At 41.3% G+C, this 15,350-nt stretch overlaps 1 protein-coding gene across 1 annotated transcript in view; it reads right to left on the bottom strand.

Annotated features, from left to right (window-relative positions):
- Positions 1-15,350, bottom strand: part of LOC146653201 (arf-GAP with coiled-coil, ANK repeat and PH domain-containing protein 2-like) — a 50,589-nt gene that overhangs the window by 20,734 nt on the left and 14,505 nt on the right. The window contains exons 2-9 of the mRNA XM_085383383.1: positions 14,664-14,721; positions 11,256-11,375; positions 10,523-10,576; positions 8,767-8,825; positions 7,530-7,713; positions 5,098-5,142; positions 4,034-4,129; positions 519-593 (exon numbers count right to left, since the gene is read on the bottom strand). Of these exons, the coding sequence (XP_085239509.1) occupies positions 519-593; positions 4,034-4,129; positions 5,098-5,142; positions 7,530-7,713; positions 8,767-8,825; positions 10,523-10,576; positions 11,256-11,375; positions 14,664-14,721 (691 nt within the window). The remainder of the gene's footprint in view (positions 1-518; positions 594-4,033; positions 4,130-5,097; positions 5,143-7,529; positions 7,714-8,766; positions 8,826-10,522; positions 10,577-11,255; positions 11,376-14,663; positions 14,722-15,350) is intronic.

The following is a 15,350-nucleotide window of genomic DNA, read 5'->3' as shown; positions in this document are numbered from 1 at the left end:
AAGCTATCAATATTGCACGGGTGTGTGGCTTAGATGCTCCACAGGGATCACCTTACACCTGAGGGTGGAGTCCTACCTCCATTCATTCAAATGATAAACATGTTTCTATAAATAAACCAGCATATTAAAGTTGTTTTGGGAGGAATTCACTTTTTTTAAATTGACTCCAACTCCAATTATAAATCCAATCTAACCATTTTACTGACCAAGATTCGCAGCAGGCCTGTTAGAGCTGTAAAGGGCAAGAGGTAAGTGTAACCGCTCGATCACAGGGCTCTACCTCAAAGTGTTTTGATACATTTCCCCCAAATGTTCATATTTGTACATAAGTTACCCTGAGAATAAGCCTGGACGCCTTCACTTGTCATTCGTGCTTTTCATTCACATTAGTGCAGCTAATTATGGTGTTCTGTGGATTGAAGGTTATTTTCGTGAGCAAGTGCTGCAAACATTTTTGCACAAAATTGAGGGAACAAAATAAATAAATAAATAACACCAGATTTTGAGTGTGTTCGCACCTTTTGTTGGATGGTGGAGTGCTTCTGCTCCATGTCCCTCTTCTCTTTGGCAGCATCCACCACCAGCTGGTCCAACTGCAAGAGACAGAACAACCAGTAAGCCAAGCACACCGAGCCGACCGGTGACAAGCGTTTCATTCAAAATGACAAAACTAAACACTAATTAAGAAAAATATCTATTTATTTCGAGTTAAGGAATGAATGATCCAGTGCCACCACATCTTTAAACTGCACCTAAAAGGTCGCGTGAGCATGCGTGCGTTGATGATGCTAACGCCACTTTCCACGGGCCAGACCGAGAGAAACATGCTTTTTCTCCTCTAACCAAAATGTACTCCTCTGAGGAGAAATTAGACGGGAGATGATTAATTCTCTTTGTCCCTGTGAGCAACCGACACATGTGGAGAGGAAAACAAAAAATCTTTTGAGCTGTGAAGGAAGAAACATTTTTTTCTTTTTCTTAAAGGCTTCAGTGAAGCTCTGGAGGTCACTGGGTGATGCCGAAAATATGCCAGTTTGCCTTGCAGCACTGAAATTCTGCTCTGTGCGTCTTTATAGTCTGTCGCCGCAACGTGACCTAAATTGGCATCACCAGCCTCAAAAACAAAAGATTCAGTATGTGATTGCAGGGCACCGATTTAAGGGCGAGCGGGGTTCAAAGTTTCATCAAGCAAATTTTGCAGCAATTTTCTGCTTTGTATCAATAAACTAGATGGAAATTCATACATTTGTTTCCTTTCTTAAAGCAGAGTATAATAAACGTGTGGTTTCTTTTACAAAATACACACAAACGTGTTACTATCACACAGTTTCAGAGACGCTTTGAGGGAGCTGCGTGTTTTGTTGTGCTCAGAGAGGAAATGGGTGGATGGCTGAGCAGCAGGCTGATAACACAGATGGGAAATGTTTTCCCTGTTGCCTCTGCAACAACTAGTCCGGTCCGCCTGGAGCTCATGCCATCTATCGAGGCCTGTCTTTATTTTCAAAGATGCTTCTGTGCGTAGCTCTCCTCACATTTTGTGACAGTGACTCATATTGCCTTTAACATCTTATCTTCTCAGGCCGAGACAAACGTTTGTCTCTACTAACATCAGTTCGTCATTTACGGACCACAGCCGTCAGATTAAATCACTCCTGACATGTAGCTGCAATGACAACGTCTGTGATTCATGGAAAAGATATGAAACATCTTTCTGAATGAGCATTAAGCTCACGTGTGTTTGATCCTGAGGCTCTGTGTCACGGAAACATGAAGTCAGCAGTACATTTATGTCTAGAAGCAGCATTACGGTTTCAACTAGCGGTGGAAAAGCGGCATGTTTGACACGAATCACTGTGAGCTGCCAACCAAAGCCAACAAAAAGAGAACATCAGCAATATCAATTCAAACTCTAAGTCATGTGATCTTGATTTCACCTCCCTGTGAAGCTACTGTCTACACACCAGCTCACATTTTCAATAAGTATTTAAGTCTTTGGTTTTCATCCTCCTCTGTTGTTCCATTTTTCATTTTTTTAAGTTTCTAAACGTTTCCAGGTATCAACGCCCCCCCCGCAGCTGCTTTTACTCCAGCTCAGGGTTTATTCATCTTTCTAATAATTTACTCGCACTCTTGATGACTTTCTCATAGTTTAGAAGCATCGCGTCATATTATCAGACCTGTTGGCAGCTCCTCCACACCTCCCTGCACAGCCTTTCCACCTTCTTCAGCTTCATGATGGAGGTATAATGCACCGTCCACGGCCGCTGCTTTCTTTAGCACGGCCTTTGATCTTCCTCTCCTTCTGGTTTGTGCTGCCCCAAATTCAGCACGACAGGCTTGTAATCCACAGCACAGTTAAGCTCTTACTTGTTCATCCACTTGAAAACAAACCCTCTGTCTCTTTCCCCCCTCCCTCTTCAGGGTCTTTTTCAGTTCTGTCCTTTTTTCCCCTTTTCCTCACACAACACTCTCTTCTCTCTCCGTCGGTCTTTCGAGTCCATGCCTTTCTGTGCTTCTTCAGTCACATTTAGCTTCAAGAAGATTACACTCTGCCTCTTATCCTTTCCTAAAATCTGCTTTTCAAAGAGGTCCAGCCTTCCTTCGCTTCTCTCTCTTCTTTTTTTCTGTCAATGAGAATTTTCCAACTTCAGAACACAAGGGTAAGAAACCACACGCTTCTCTCCAACCCAATTAAGAGCTGCTGAATGGGCTCCTCAGATCTGGCTGTCAAAAAAGTCCCCCAAAAAATCCACACTGCATTTCCTTCTTTCACAGTTTGGCTATACGTTCAACAAGCTCCTCTTTTCTCTACTGCTCTGCCTCTTGTAACTGCACTCCTTTCTCCTTGGTCCTGGTCCTGGTCTGCTGCTTCAGCCTCTGAGCAAACAGCCTATATATTCCACAGCTCTGCTTCTTTCACTCAGCTGACTGTCAACCCTCCGAGTCCAACTGTGGGAAAACCCATTCCAGCTCACAACCTTCTTCCTCATTCCCGCTAAATGTAAAAGCTTCACTGTGATTACAATCTTCAAGTAACATTCAGGCTCAGAGGAAGGGCTTTGTTTATGAGAGGATGCACACAGACACACACGAGGGTGGAAACTGAGTTGACGAAAGTACTGCAGTACACACAAACCCACACATATACACGGACGAGATAGAAACACAAACACAGAGGGAGAAGAGTGGCGACCTCAATTTGCAGCTGAACTTATGGTTGGGCAGATGCCAGCATTTTCGCATTGTCATTACCAGAAATACTAGTTTAAAAATACACACACACAAGTTAAAATGAAAGGTGACAACAAAGCAGATGAGCATGACAACAATGTGAAGAGATGAGTTTCAGAGTAAAGTGTTGCAACATCTCCAGAGGCTTGGTAATGAACTAATCATTTGATTCAGGTGTGTTGATCTAAAACCTGGAAGACACCGGCCCTCGAGGCCTGGAGTTCCCCACACCTGCTCTAATGGAAAAAGAAAGACAAGCAAACCTGTTTCTTTAAGCACCAGTTTCACTTTAGCCAATTAACGCCAATCATAAAAATGTAAATGCAGGACCGCATGCAGAAAAACTGAACAGAAAAAAAAATAATGTAAATATTAGTCTTTCCCTCATAATATAAAGCGTTTACTCTTTACAGTGCACTGTTATGTAAACTTGGAAAGCAATTATTCTGCTGCTCTTCTAAAAATAACATCACGAGTTTACGATATCTTCCAATTAATCAACAGGCGTGGCTGAGCGACGAGCACTGCAGTGGATTCGTTTTATGCAGAGCATCAAACTAGAAAGAATAAAACCAAAATAGCAGCGAGCTGTACGTACGCTGCGCAAGCCGAAGGAACAAAAGGGAACAACGGCAGATAGATATATTTATGTACAAATATGAGCGCCTTTTTAACTGTGGCTGTGTGTTTGGATCCATCAGTGTCTGAAAGTCCTGGAAGATTTTTATATTTGGATACAGGTAACGTAGGAACACACCAACCCTAATTATGGGTGCATGTGTGTGCAGAGTGTAGCCTGTACCTGCCCTCCCAGCTGTTTCATAAGAGGCTGCAGTTCACTGAAGAGGTCATAACCTTGGTGGAAAAACGTCAGATGGGCGTACATGAAGGACAGCATCTATAAAAAAACAACAACAACAACAACAACAACGTGTTTATTAAAACACTTAAGAGGAAGAAGGGTCTTTCCATCTCCATTCATCAAATTTAAACAGAAAAAAAAACCCCAAGTGACCATCACAGGTTTGTCTTTCTACTGGAAAAAGCTCATTCTTAATAGGAAGCATGCAAAATTTCCCTACTGTAAAAGGTCCCTTAAAATCCTTTGTCTAAAAACACCCGTGTCACATCCTACAGCTTTCCAGCATCATTTTTTAACTCTCCCTTGAACACCAAGTAGGAGTAATCATGGTTTCTCTTTTCTGAACTGAGCAGTTTCTGTTTCAAGCCTGCTTCAAAACACAACGACTGGCTGTGATTTCTCTCTACAGCTTACCAGGGCTACCCTTGGAAAAACCCGGACTCTATACTAATAGTCATCAAACACCAGCTTTATTGATATATCTCGAGGCGTTAAATCTCATCGTTAAGAGTGCAGGAGAGGTCCTCAAATAATGGAGGGAAAGAGCTAAAGGAGGCATTTTAAATTTTCATTATCTAGAAAACTATCTGAGCTCAGTCCTTCGAAATCATTTAGGCCGAATATCTCATCTTATGGCTCTAAGAACTAAGGACTATAATGAGTTAACACAGGAATATTTGGATGTATTTGTCTGATCTCTGACAGCAGATTAGGAGGCCTGAAAAAACCAAAAGTGTACAGTCAGGGGACTGAGAGTTTATTTAATGATAATGAAGCTTACACATGAAAACACATTTTCATCTGTCTTGCTCCTTTCACTCAGAGCAGGTTTCTGTTAATATTACATGTAACATTTGGGATTTTGATGAGTCATTTTCCCAACATGAATCTTCCTATTTGAATTTTTCCAGGCAAATCTGGTCATGTGGGAGGCAGTTGATGAACTGAGAGTGAACGACCCAGAACAGAAAGCTCATTTCATTTGAGAGAACGAGTAAACTTACTGATTTTAGGATCTCCGACCTTCTCTTGGACTGTAGCACGTTTATCTGAAAGTTCATAAAAACCAAAACAGTGAGAAGTAGGGATTATTATGAGAAAATATCTGGGACAATGCGGTATCTGACAGAAAAATGCAGAGAGAGAGTAAAAAGTGGAGTGGAGATGGGGGGGAAAGACTTAAAGAGCGTGAGACAGAACAGAAAATGAGACGAGCTGGTGGAGATGAAACAAAAAGAAGTGCCTGAGAAAAATCAAAGAAAGCTGACAGGCGTGAAATGACTACTACTGAGGCTGGATAAAATCGCACCATCTCCCTCAGCATTAATAGGCAGCGTTTCATTATGCCAGCACCAGGGGGAGCCCTCTGCCTCATGTTTAGGGATGTGGGTTGAAGCCTGTCTCACTTTTCATCTTTGCCTCATCGCCTCCTGTCTCTCCGTCTCCTTCTGTGTGTGAATGTTTGTGAAGAAGGCTCTGCCATTCGTCCAGACTAATTACCGCCGTCCTCATCTGGCCTTGGATTTTCTCATAGCTTAATGCTGCAGAGCAGGGATGTGTTGTGGTGGAAGGCCAGCTTCAGAAGTAATCCCACACTTCGCTTCATACTTCTGAATTAACCTAAGTCCAGCGGCCCCTTTTTGTTTGTGTAGTGAAAACAGGGTCACCATGCTTCAATACCCCGGAGAATAAAAGTAAAGGAAATGTCTTTTATGGTCAGCAGTAATTTCATGGCTGCAGGTTTTAAGGCAATTTTCTCAAGCGACTCTAACCACACTTGTGTTTATACACAGATGTTAACTCCCATCCTGGGGAGGAAGCTTATTTTTTTCCATCCCCAAACCACAACAGTTGACGCATCGCGACTTTTACAAGCCCCCCTCCTTCTCGATTACAGTCAATTAGTAGCTTTGACCAAAGCAGCACCTCTAAACGATGGTTATTTAACTCTCAGTGTGCAATATAGTGTCAACACTACAGCCGCAAGCAAACTATCAGAGCAGTTATTTGGAAATTGGTTTGTAAAGCTGCAGCAATTGCAAACTTGTGGGAATGTAACATTTCAATTTGTCACGTTTGGTTTGTCAAGTTTTTACGCACAAACAACTTTCACTTATCTCTAATAGTGGTGAAAACAATAGAAGTGGTAACATACGGGGGTGGGTTACTGAGCGAGATGCTTTTCCATTTTTCCAGACTAGCAGCACACTTCACCATCAGTGAGCCAGGAAATCCCGGAAGTTTAATATTTTATGCTGCAGGTCTACGTGGCACAGCATAGTAAAAGAGACATGCTTCACTCTTAAAACGCCGTGAATGCGAGTCTGGCTTACAACCTCACTCATATATTTTCCTCTCCCGCTACCATCTTGCATGTCACTATAAACTGCGTACTGTATAATCAAGCACAAATGCCACAAAGATGAAAAAAATAAACTAAAAAGCACAAAAAATAAAATAAAGTTAAAGTCTGTCTCAAATGTTTCCTGCAAGCACCGCTGCAGAAGTTAGTTTTTAAAGTGCTGACAGCACTGTCCAAATGTGAAACTTTAATGGAGACCCATTTAAAAATCAGCTGAGCTAGCTGCTAGCTTATAGATTTCCTATAAGCACACTAAAAAGCGAGATAAAAACCACACTCGTTTCTCACAGCCAGGACTCTTTTTTTTATGAGATGGTGATTATAGAGTGGGCCACTGGAGCAGACTGCCAAACCTATATTAAAACCTCCAGTTTGGTTTCAATTCACCATCTCATTTGCTCAAGGAGTGAAGGGTGCCCATACAGCATTGTCTGTTCTTTTGGGAGGGAGATTCAATAACAGGGCCGCCAGCTGCCTTATCAGAAACCACAAAGCATTCATCAGCACTGCTGTGGCTGAGAGCAGAGCTGATGCATTCAATGGCACAAAAGCACTGAGTAAGGTTACAGCAGAAAATATCTAAGTGGCTTTGACAGAGAAAATGAGAAAGAAAACGAGCAAAAGGAGACGAACAACATTAATTCAAAAACTGATTTTGGAAACTGAAGAAACTTTTCCGACTAACCAGGTTATTAAACCTCTTTCTGAGTACTTTTTTTGTTCACTTTGGATAAAACAGAATCAAACGCAGCATTCCTGTGCAAAAATAGCATTTTTTAATTAAATGCTGAATAATAAGTTCTCATCCAAATTCTGAACATGACAGCGTGCACCTCAGCTTTTTTGAGATCCATACTTAAAAGCTGAATGTCAGCAATCTGTTGCTATATATAAATATAGTCTGACTGAAAACTGCCTCAGTTTCAAGTCAAAATCTCCCTGAAATAGCACCGCATTTCTTTTTTTAGATCATCCTACGTGTAAGCATAAAACCCTGTTACTGCTATTTAAAATGCACAGTAGGCCACATGTCAGTGCATCCCTTGCTGTCATTCAACATCCAGCGGGCTGTACCTGTAAGACGTAGTCGAGGACAATGTGCCGGAAGCACTTGCGCGTGGCAGTGAGGATGTTGGTGGCCTCCTCCACCTCGTGCTGCTTGTTACGGGGAGCTTGGGCATTCTTGATCAGCGCCGTCTCCTTTTCCTCGCTCACTTTGTCAAATTGCTTCTTGGCTTCTTTGAACTTACGCAGGTCACTTCAAAGGAAGAGAGGTTTATTAGTATAAACATGACAGCAGATCCTGGGTTTTTGTGCGTCTCTCAGGGTACTCCGGCTTCCTCCCACAGTCCAAAGTGATGCAAAGCTTTGGGTAAACTGGTGAATCTAAAGTGACCATAGAAGTGAATGTGAGGTTATAGCCTGCACGGACGGACAATAACTTATAGCCTTATGACAAAGCCACTTTCAATTGTGTCCAATTAATCTTATAAAAAGGATGTGGGCTTTTCAGCAGTTTGAGCAATCATATATGATCGTTTATACTAATCGTGATGCGTTTTACAACAACCACAAACTTTGGTGGCCGAGTAGGGCTGAACTGTACGAGCATAAAGCCAAAGGAGCTCAACATTTAGTGTCAGAACTCAAGAGACACGACAGCTAATGTCCCATTTTAGACTATAAACATGTGAAAGACGAAAGCTTGCACTGAAAGACTGAATTCTTACCCTAATTTAGGACAAACTTTAATGAGTTTCCACGAAGAGTGGGACTTCAATAATCTAAGACGTTAAAGTTTAAAGGGAAAGGTCCATAGTTACAGGAATCTCTGAATATGAATGAGCACGAGAATGGTCAGGCAACAGGAACATGTCAATTTAAAACAAAGGCAAACTCCTTGACCTGCTTCTTGTTAACCACATGCCCCACACTTATCATTTGCAGCCATTTTCCTGAGTGAGATTAAGTCACATTTGAGCACCACAAGATACTGAGTAAAGTATAAGTGCTGCTGATGTGGGTGTTTAGTCCTGATGTGCCAGAGGCAAAAACTGCTAATCCTTATAATGAAATAAACCAGAGAAGCAACTCCTTCCTGTAATTATACAAGCTGCCCAAATCTCTGAGCTAAATTAGGAGAACTGAGGAGGATGTTATGAAGCCTACATAGAAATAAAAATATTCTCTTATGCAATTTAATGACAATGCTGTCCGCATCATCCTGTAGTGTATTTACTCCTGAATATTTTGTGTTTGAAGCTGTGAAAGGTAAGTTAACCAGTTTTTACTGTGGTTAATTAATACTCACTCTTTGACAAAGGTTTGAAGCTGCGTCTTGATTGATCTCTGGGCCTGATCGAATAATATCTGTGAAACAAAAACAGACAGAAAGACTGAGTGACTGCTCCTTCCCATTTGAAGAAAAGGTTTCTCTCTAAACATGTCGAGGAACTTAAGAAACAAAAACCTGACAATTTTATTCTCTTTCTAAGCCCCCGTGTGATTTCTAAGTTAGTTGTCAGCATCTGCTTAGGAGGACGTTTGTTAACATCACAGGGTGCAATTAAGCAGCTAAATTTACTCAAACGCGCTGACTTTGTAAACTCCCCTCATAAAGACACAAACACGAGAAATGACGTGATTCGTTTACTCTCGCTCATGAGTCATACCCTCATTAACCTGCATCCTTCCTTAAAAATGAGCTGAACCAAGCAAAAGGAAAAAAAAGCCAGACGAATGCATTAAATAAGGCTTCGGCGCATATCTGTAGTCAAAAACAGACAATATGAGCAGTGTGATGTGGAGAGGCCTTCACTGACAAACAGATTGAGCACTGTGAGGAGATCACGTGCTGAAAGATCGCTGAGCAGCAAAATCCTATCTGACAATCAGCTGATGTGACCGCAGTCTCCACCAATGAGTAACAGTCTCAGGCTGTTAGGGAACAAGGCAGCTAAGTTAATATCTCTACTAACTAGTACTACTAAATATCCTGGAATTGCAGTCTGACCTAAACATAGAACTAAAACTGTGCAGAAGCCAGTTTAACCAAACCTGAAAGGCAACAAACATCTCACTGAGGTGACAACATCTACATTATGTTGCCTCACCTAAAATTTAAAGCCTTTAGAAACTACAGTATGTAACCATGTTACTTCTATTCAACTGTAAATTTTGTATTTCAACTAGCAGTAACGATCACAGTGCAACGCTAACGCCTGGAGGCTCAATCAGGACATGTTAGGCAGAGGTAGTGGAGATAATTCCTGACAAGGGGACTCTCTAAATTCACTGTAGAGAAAGAGGCTCTAGCTCAAGTCCTAATGAGAAGCCCAACAGAGGAAAGTTTCAAGCGCCACCTTAATGCCGACCAGAGACTGACAAGTAGGGAGTTTAAGAAGGAAAGGAATAATCACATAATTAGATCTCTCCTACTGGGCTCCTTGAAGAGTGGGGAAAAGGCATCATGTTGGTTTATTTTAAATGATCTAGCATGCAACACACCTGTTATGGTCAACATTATACTAAAGCTCTTCACCTGTCTGCGGGATGAACTAAACACACAAACACTTTACACCAGTTATGGATGATTTATTCCAACAGATGGATTTCAACCCACACCCACAACCAGATCTGCTTATGACATCATGGACCGTTTTACTCCAGGAATTATTTTTATTTTGTAACAAAAGACAAGAAATCCCAAAGCGTTTGTGACTAATGATGGCTGACAATGAATAAAAAAGGAATTTATTGCAGCTGACCCAAGGAGCTTTTTTTAAAACCACTGTTTACAATAGGCATTGTTTCCTGTGTGTTTTTAGCAACACCCTGCTTCACATATTTTACAGCAATATGAAATCTTCCCCCAGGAAGATGCTTATTATAGCCACTTTCTTCACATTCAGCCACCATAGTTCAGTTCTGTGCTAAGCTTTTAAAACATGTTCACTGGACATTTTCTGCTTCTCTTTCTCAGCACAAGGATTTTTTTTTAAAAAACGATCTGGATTTTATAGTCACTTGGGGGGAAAAAAACATGCATCCGGTTTTGGTCAGCGTACCGTGTGATAGTTGATCATCTCCTGCAGACTCTCGGCAAACTTTGTGAGACTGGACTGTGAAGAGAAGGAAGAGGACAGCCATGAAGGCAGGCAAAGAGACAAAGCAAGAATAAAACACAAAACAGCACAAGGTCAAATATAATTAAAACCAGTGGTTCAAAATGCCTGCTAAGCCACAGCTGCAGGGACAAATGCTCCTCAGGTATGAGAGAAAGGAAACCCTGGTGTTTTTGAAGCAACAATAGCACTTTGGGAAAGAATTCTTTTGGCTAAGTTACACTTTTCAGATACACGCAGTGGCTCAGCTTCAAACCTAAAGGGAGAGGCGGTGAACAAAATACACAAAGGCAGCCAGGAAGTGCTTGCCTCGGCATGCAAAATTTATAAGAGAGAACAAAACAAAACATCTGACCTCTGCGAGACCCAGCGGACAGTGCGAGGTTCTGCTAGCCCTCAGTTTTCAAACTTGGATAAATCTCACCATGGATGCAGAGTGAAACCCATTTAGAGTGATCAAACAAAGAGCTAAAGGCTTCTTCACATCTGGGGACTCTCATGAAGTCAGTAATGCTTTTACACCATCTGTGATGTTTATTTTACTGAGATGTAGAGTTTTCAAAGTTTTACTGGATATTACAGGAGGACTGTCACAACACAAGCTGGAGAAGAAGCAAAAAAATACTTCAAAGCATTTTGTGCAGATAAGATGGAGCAAAATTATATTTTTGTTTACCTCAATGACCTCATCTTTGGTGGACTGCTGTGCAAGCTCCCGGATCCCATTAACAAACTGTTTGTTAGCTGCGTTGTAGGCTTTTCCAGCATCAATCATCCCGATACACAATTTCACCAACTAGAAAGGAAAGAGGCAGACGTCAGTGTTCGAGGGGGTAACGGAGAAATGAAGAAATGCATTAACAATAGAAACACTTCAGTGAACATAAACTAGAAACAGTGCTAGAGATTTCTTCAGGGCATTGTCTCTTATTAATAACAGTGGAGTTCTGCTGCTGAAAATAGATTTGGGATTTTTTGTGGAAACTGGAAACGCAGAGAAAAGGACTAAAATATAAGATACTCAGTGCTTACTCAGTTTATTGGTAATTAACAACAGCCACTTCTTTCCCTTCTGACTCATTGAGGGCAAAGATAATTCCAGGTTATGTAAACTCCCAACAAATTCTGGCCACTCTCCATCTACTCCCACACAGCTGATGACACAGAGGCTGAATGTGCATCTACAGCCAAAGCAGCTACATGACACGCTAAGAAAATGCCAATTTTAAGCAGCTTCCTTCAACAATTACTAAATGTTAATGAACACCTAAAAGCTGATCAAACGCAGACTGACCCTGCTTCACGACTAATTATGAGTGAAGTTTGAGTCGGAAAGAGAATAAGCAATGCTGTCACTCAAAATGAAGCATTTCGCTTAATATTTAACCTCCTAAGACCCGAACTCTTTCACAGCAGCATTTTTAATTTCTCTTTGATATTTGGGCTGATTGGGACACGATGAATGTAAAAACAAAGAATTACCAGATTTTTTTTTTACCTGATTTTTGTTTCTAAGAAAAATGAGAGCCACAAATGAGGATATTCGTTTAAAATTTTGATAGAACAGTAGCAGTATAATGTCCTCGTAAGTGGATATCAGGCTCTTGTAGAGCAAAATTGAGTATTTTGGCCTAAATAACCCAAAATGTGACGTCCACATATGTGGACGCCAGGTCCTAGGAGGTTAAAAAAATGCTCTTTTCCCCCAATCATATAACCGTCTCAGCAGTGAGGATACAAAAGAAAAAGACAGGCTCAAAGTGGAAAAAAGTGAAAGTGCTACAAAACATTAGAAGCACAAGACAAGTGGGTCAACACCTTACTCTCACACACATTTACACACATTTCCAGCATGCACACGTGTCATTTCCTTTCCATTTGAACAAAATACTTATCTTTAAATATGATTACACTACAGCTGCCTCAGCCCTGCTGCATGTTGTTAGGGTGTTTTCACACTTGTGGTGTTTAGTCTGTTTAAATCCATTGTGCAGATGTTCATTTGCGCAGATGTAAACGAGGTAACCGCACACCGAGACCCTTTGGAGGAGGTGGTCTCACTCTGGTTTAAAAAACACCCATAGATCTAGAGATGTATTCGCTTTCTGTTGTTGCTCTGTAAATAATTTCTTGTAGCACTTCAGGAATGCTTCAGGTAGACATGCTTTTTCATTGTTCTCTTGGTTCATTTCCAGAACATAAAAAGAGACTTAACACTGATGAGGGAAGCAACAGTTTCACAGAAACAGAACCACAGTGACACCATTCAGAAGACACCAGTATGTGAAAGGTTTCTACTCCATTGTTTGGAAACAGGATGTATGAGAGCAGATGTAATGTGTACACTGTCTCTGTTGATTTACTTCTGATCCAACATGGCTGTGCACGTTATGGTCACACAGGTAAGCAAGCTTGAAGGAAAAGCTGAACTCTGGTATCTGAAGACAACTTCACTTCACCCAAGTCAACACATACACACTCAGACACACACACACACTATCACAGCCATACTCACGCAAACACACCCACTCTCTGGCAGATCCTTCCTCTCCACAGCAAGAGGGGAAGTGAGGCTGAGTCACGGAGGTGGAGTGAGGAGGAGGGTGTAAGAGTAACGCTGTAAGACTAAGTTGAGGAATAAAGAACTGGATTCTTCTACGGTCTCACTCTAAGCAAGAGAACAATTCTGTGGGCTCTGTGGCATCAAGACGGTACAACCGTTGATAAACATGACTCTGTTTGGTTGGATTAATGTCAGTTACACAGGAAAAAACCCAAAAGGCATGAATTGATTGTTGGGGGGGGAAAAGAAATCTGCACGAAAGCTGGGAAAAGTACCAAAGGCACTCTTCAGGACTCAGGACTATAAATAACACTCCCGAAATATCTCTGCACACAGAAAGTTATTGAGCCAATTATTTTTTAATTTTAATAAGTAATCAAGTGTGAAACAATTCTGTAGCTTTAATATGGATTTCATCAAGTGCTTAACAGTCTGTACTAGGGTTGGGCGGCATGTAAAAATTTTATGTTAACGTGTTAACACTGACAGCACATAAATATATATATATATATAAAGTCGCCAATTTGGGATGAAAGAGGTCAATTCAAGGATGTAACCAAAGCAGTGTCCCGCCTGTGCAGACCTATAGTGCGAGCAAACTACTCAAACACAGCTAACTTGCATGAGCATGCACGTGGCCACCATCCGGCTGAGTATGCTAGGCTATCACCAGCTTCTGCAGCTCCATCAACAAGCATTTGATGGAGCTTTTTTTTTTTTTTTCCCCCTTTCTGTTGACTGGTTCTATTAGCTCCATCTTTATTAGCAAACTTACTCATGGACGAATAATTAAATTGCCCCTTGTAAAAATGATGGCCGATGGGCTCAGCCTATCATTGATAGTCGATATATTCGTCCAGTCGTCCAACCCAAGTCTGTACCACTAAATACGATTGTAAATACCATCCTACGCATGAGTATTTCCTATTAAAAATAAGCAAAACAATAAAAAGCTTTGATAAAAGAATAAATATGCTGAATGGTGAGTAAATGCTGAGCCAGGCAGTAGAGTGGGTCGTCTACCAATCAACAGGCGATGCATGCATCAGTGTGAGTGTGTGAATAACCCTGATTTTGTTTGTATACTACTTTGCATTACTTCATCCAGACCTATTACAAAAACTGGAAACTCTTCTTAAAACATTAACCTCGTCTTTTATCATGAATTCATTTGGCCCCTCCATGAAATCCATTTTTCAAATCCCTAATAATAGGCACACATCCCTTTTCATGATTTTACAAACGTATGATTTTGATCAACAAAATGCCACAGTTACAATAAAAGACTTGGCATATAGATAGATATTTAATCTGGTCCAAGTAAACCATCACATTGCTGGAAGGGTAACGAGTGCGTTTACTCGTCTGCTTTCATTCAGTCTTGCTCGAAATGCCAAGGAATACAGCGAGGACAAGTCCGAGGACAAACCTGACCTGTTACAGGATGGCTTATGTTGCTGCTGGCTCACACGGTGGAGAAAACGAACAATTAAACAATGTTTTTTCATGGGCGGTACTCACTTTGTCAAGCTTGGATTCCAACTCGCACACATCCCCCTCCACTTCCTCTATGGTGGCTCTGTGAGGACAGAAAATGCAAAGGTTTGAAGTGAAGCGCAACCATGACTCAATACTTCATTGACATTCGGATGCATGAACTGTGAAACAGAGAAAGAAGGTGTACTCAGAGGCATTCTGCTGGAAAGCATGCATACCCTTCATCTTCATCCCATTATCACAGTTCTCCTTATAACCCTCCTGTGTCTACAGAGCAGTTCTGTTCCGCATTATGGCACTTATGTTGATCATAAGTAAAAAGGAAGCAATATACTGCATGCCAATATAAGCAACATAATTTATAGCCACACAGCTTCATCTTTGTCACGTATGCAACTGAAACTGGGTCAAATATTTGTCTTTTATTCAACATCTTGATCATTTTCAGACAGAGAAGAAGAACTTAATTTAATTATAGCAGTTCGGTTCCCCCAACATTCCCGTATTCCACAATTATAGTTTCTGAAAGCGGCAGCTGCAGTAAATGACAATATCCTCCCGTTCGAGCACGTGAGACACACAGACAGACGTCTAGAAGCAGACAAACTGAGAGCTGCCATTTTGGGCCTGAAGTCAGGTCTGGCGTCCTGCCCTCTAAAATGTGACAGAGACACAGCTCGCCTCTCCACAAGATCGACAGCCTACGAGCTT

This window comes from Rhamphochromis longiceps, linkage group LG15, assembly GCF_057381845.1.
Source record: "Rhamphochromis longiceps isolate RC_006_pf linkage group LG15, R_longiceps_female_GT1.1, whole genome shotgun sequence".
Lineage (NCBI taxonomy): Eukaryota > Metazoa > Chordata > Actinopteri > Cichliformes > Cichlidae > Rhamphochromis > Rhamphochromis longiceps.
Note: the sequence above shows the minus strand (reverse complement) of the source record. Positions and strands in the feature narration are given on the sequence as shown.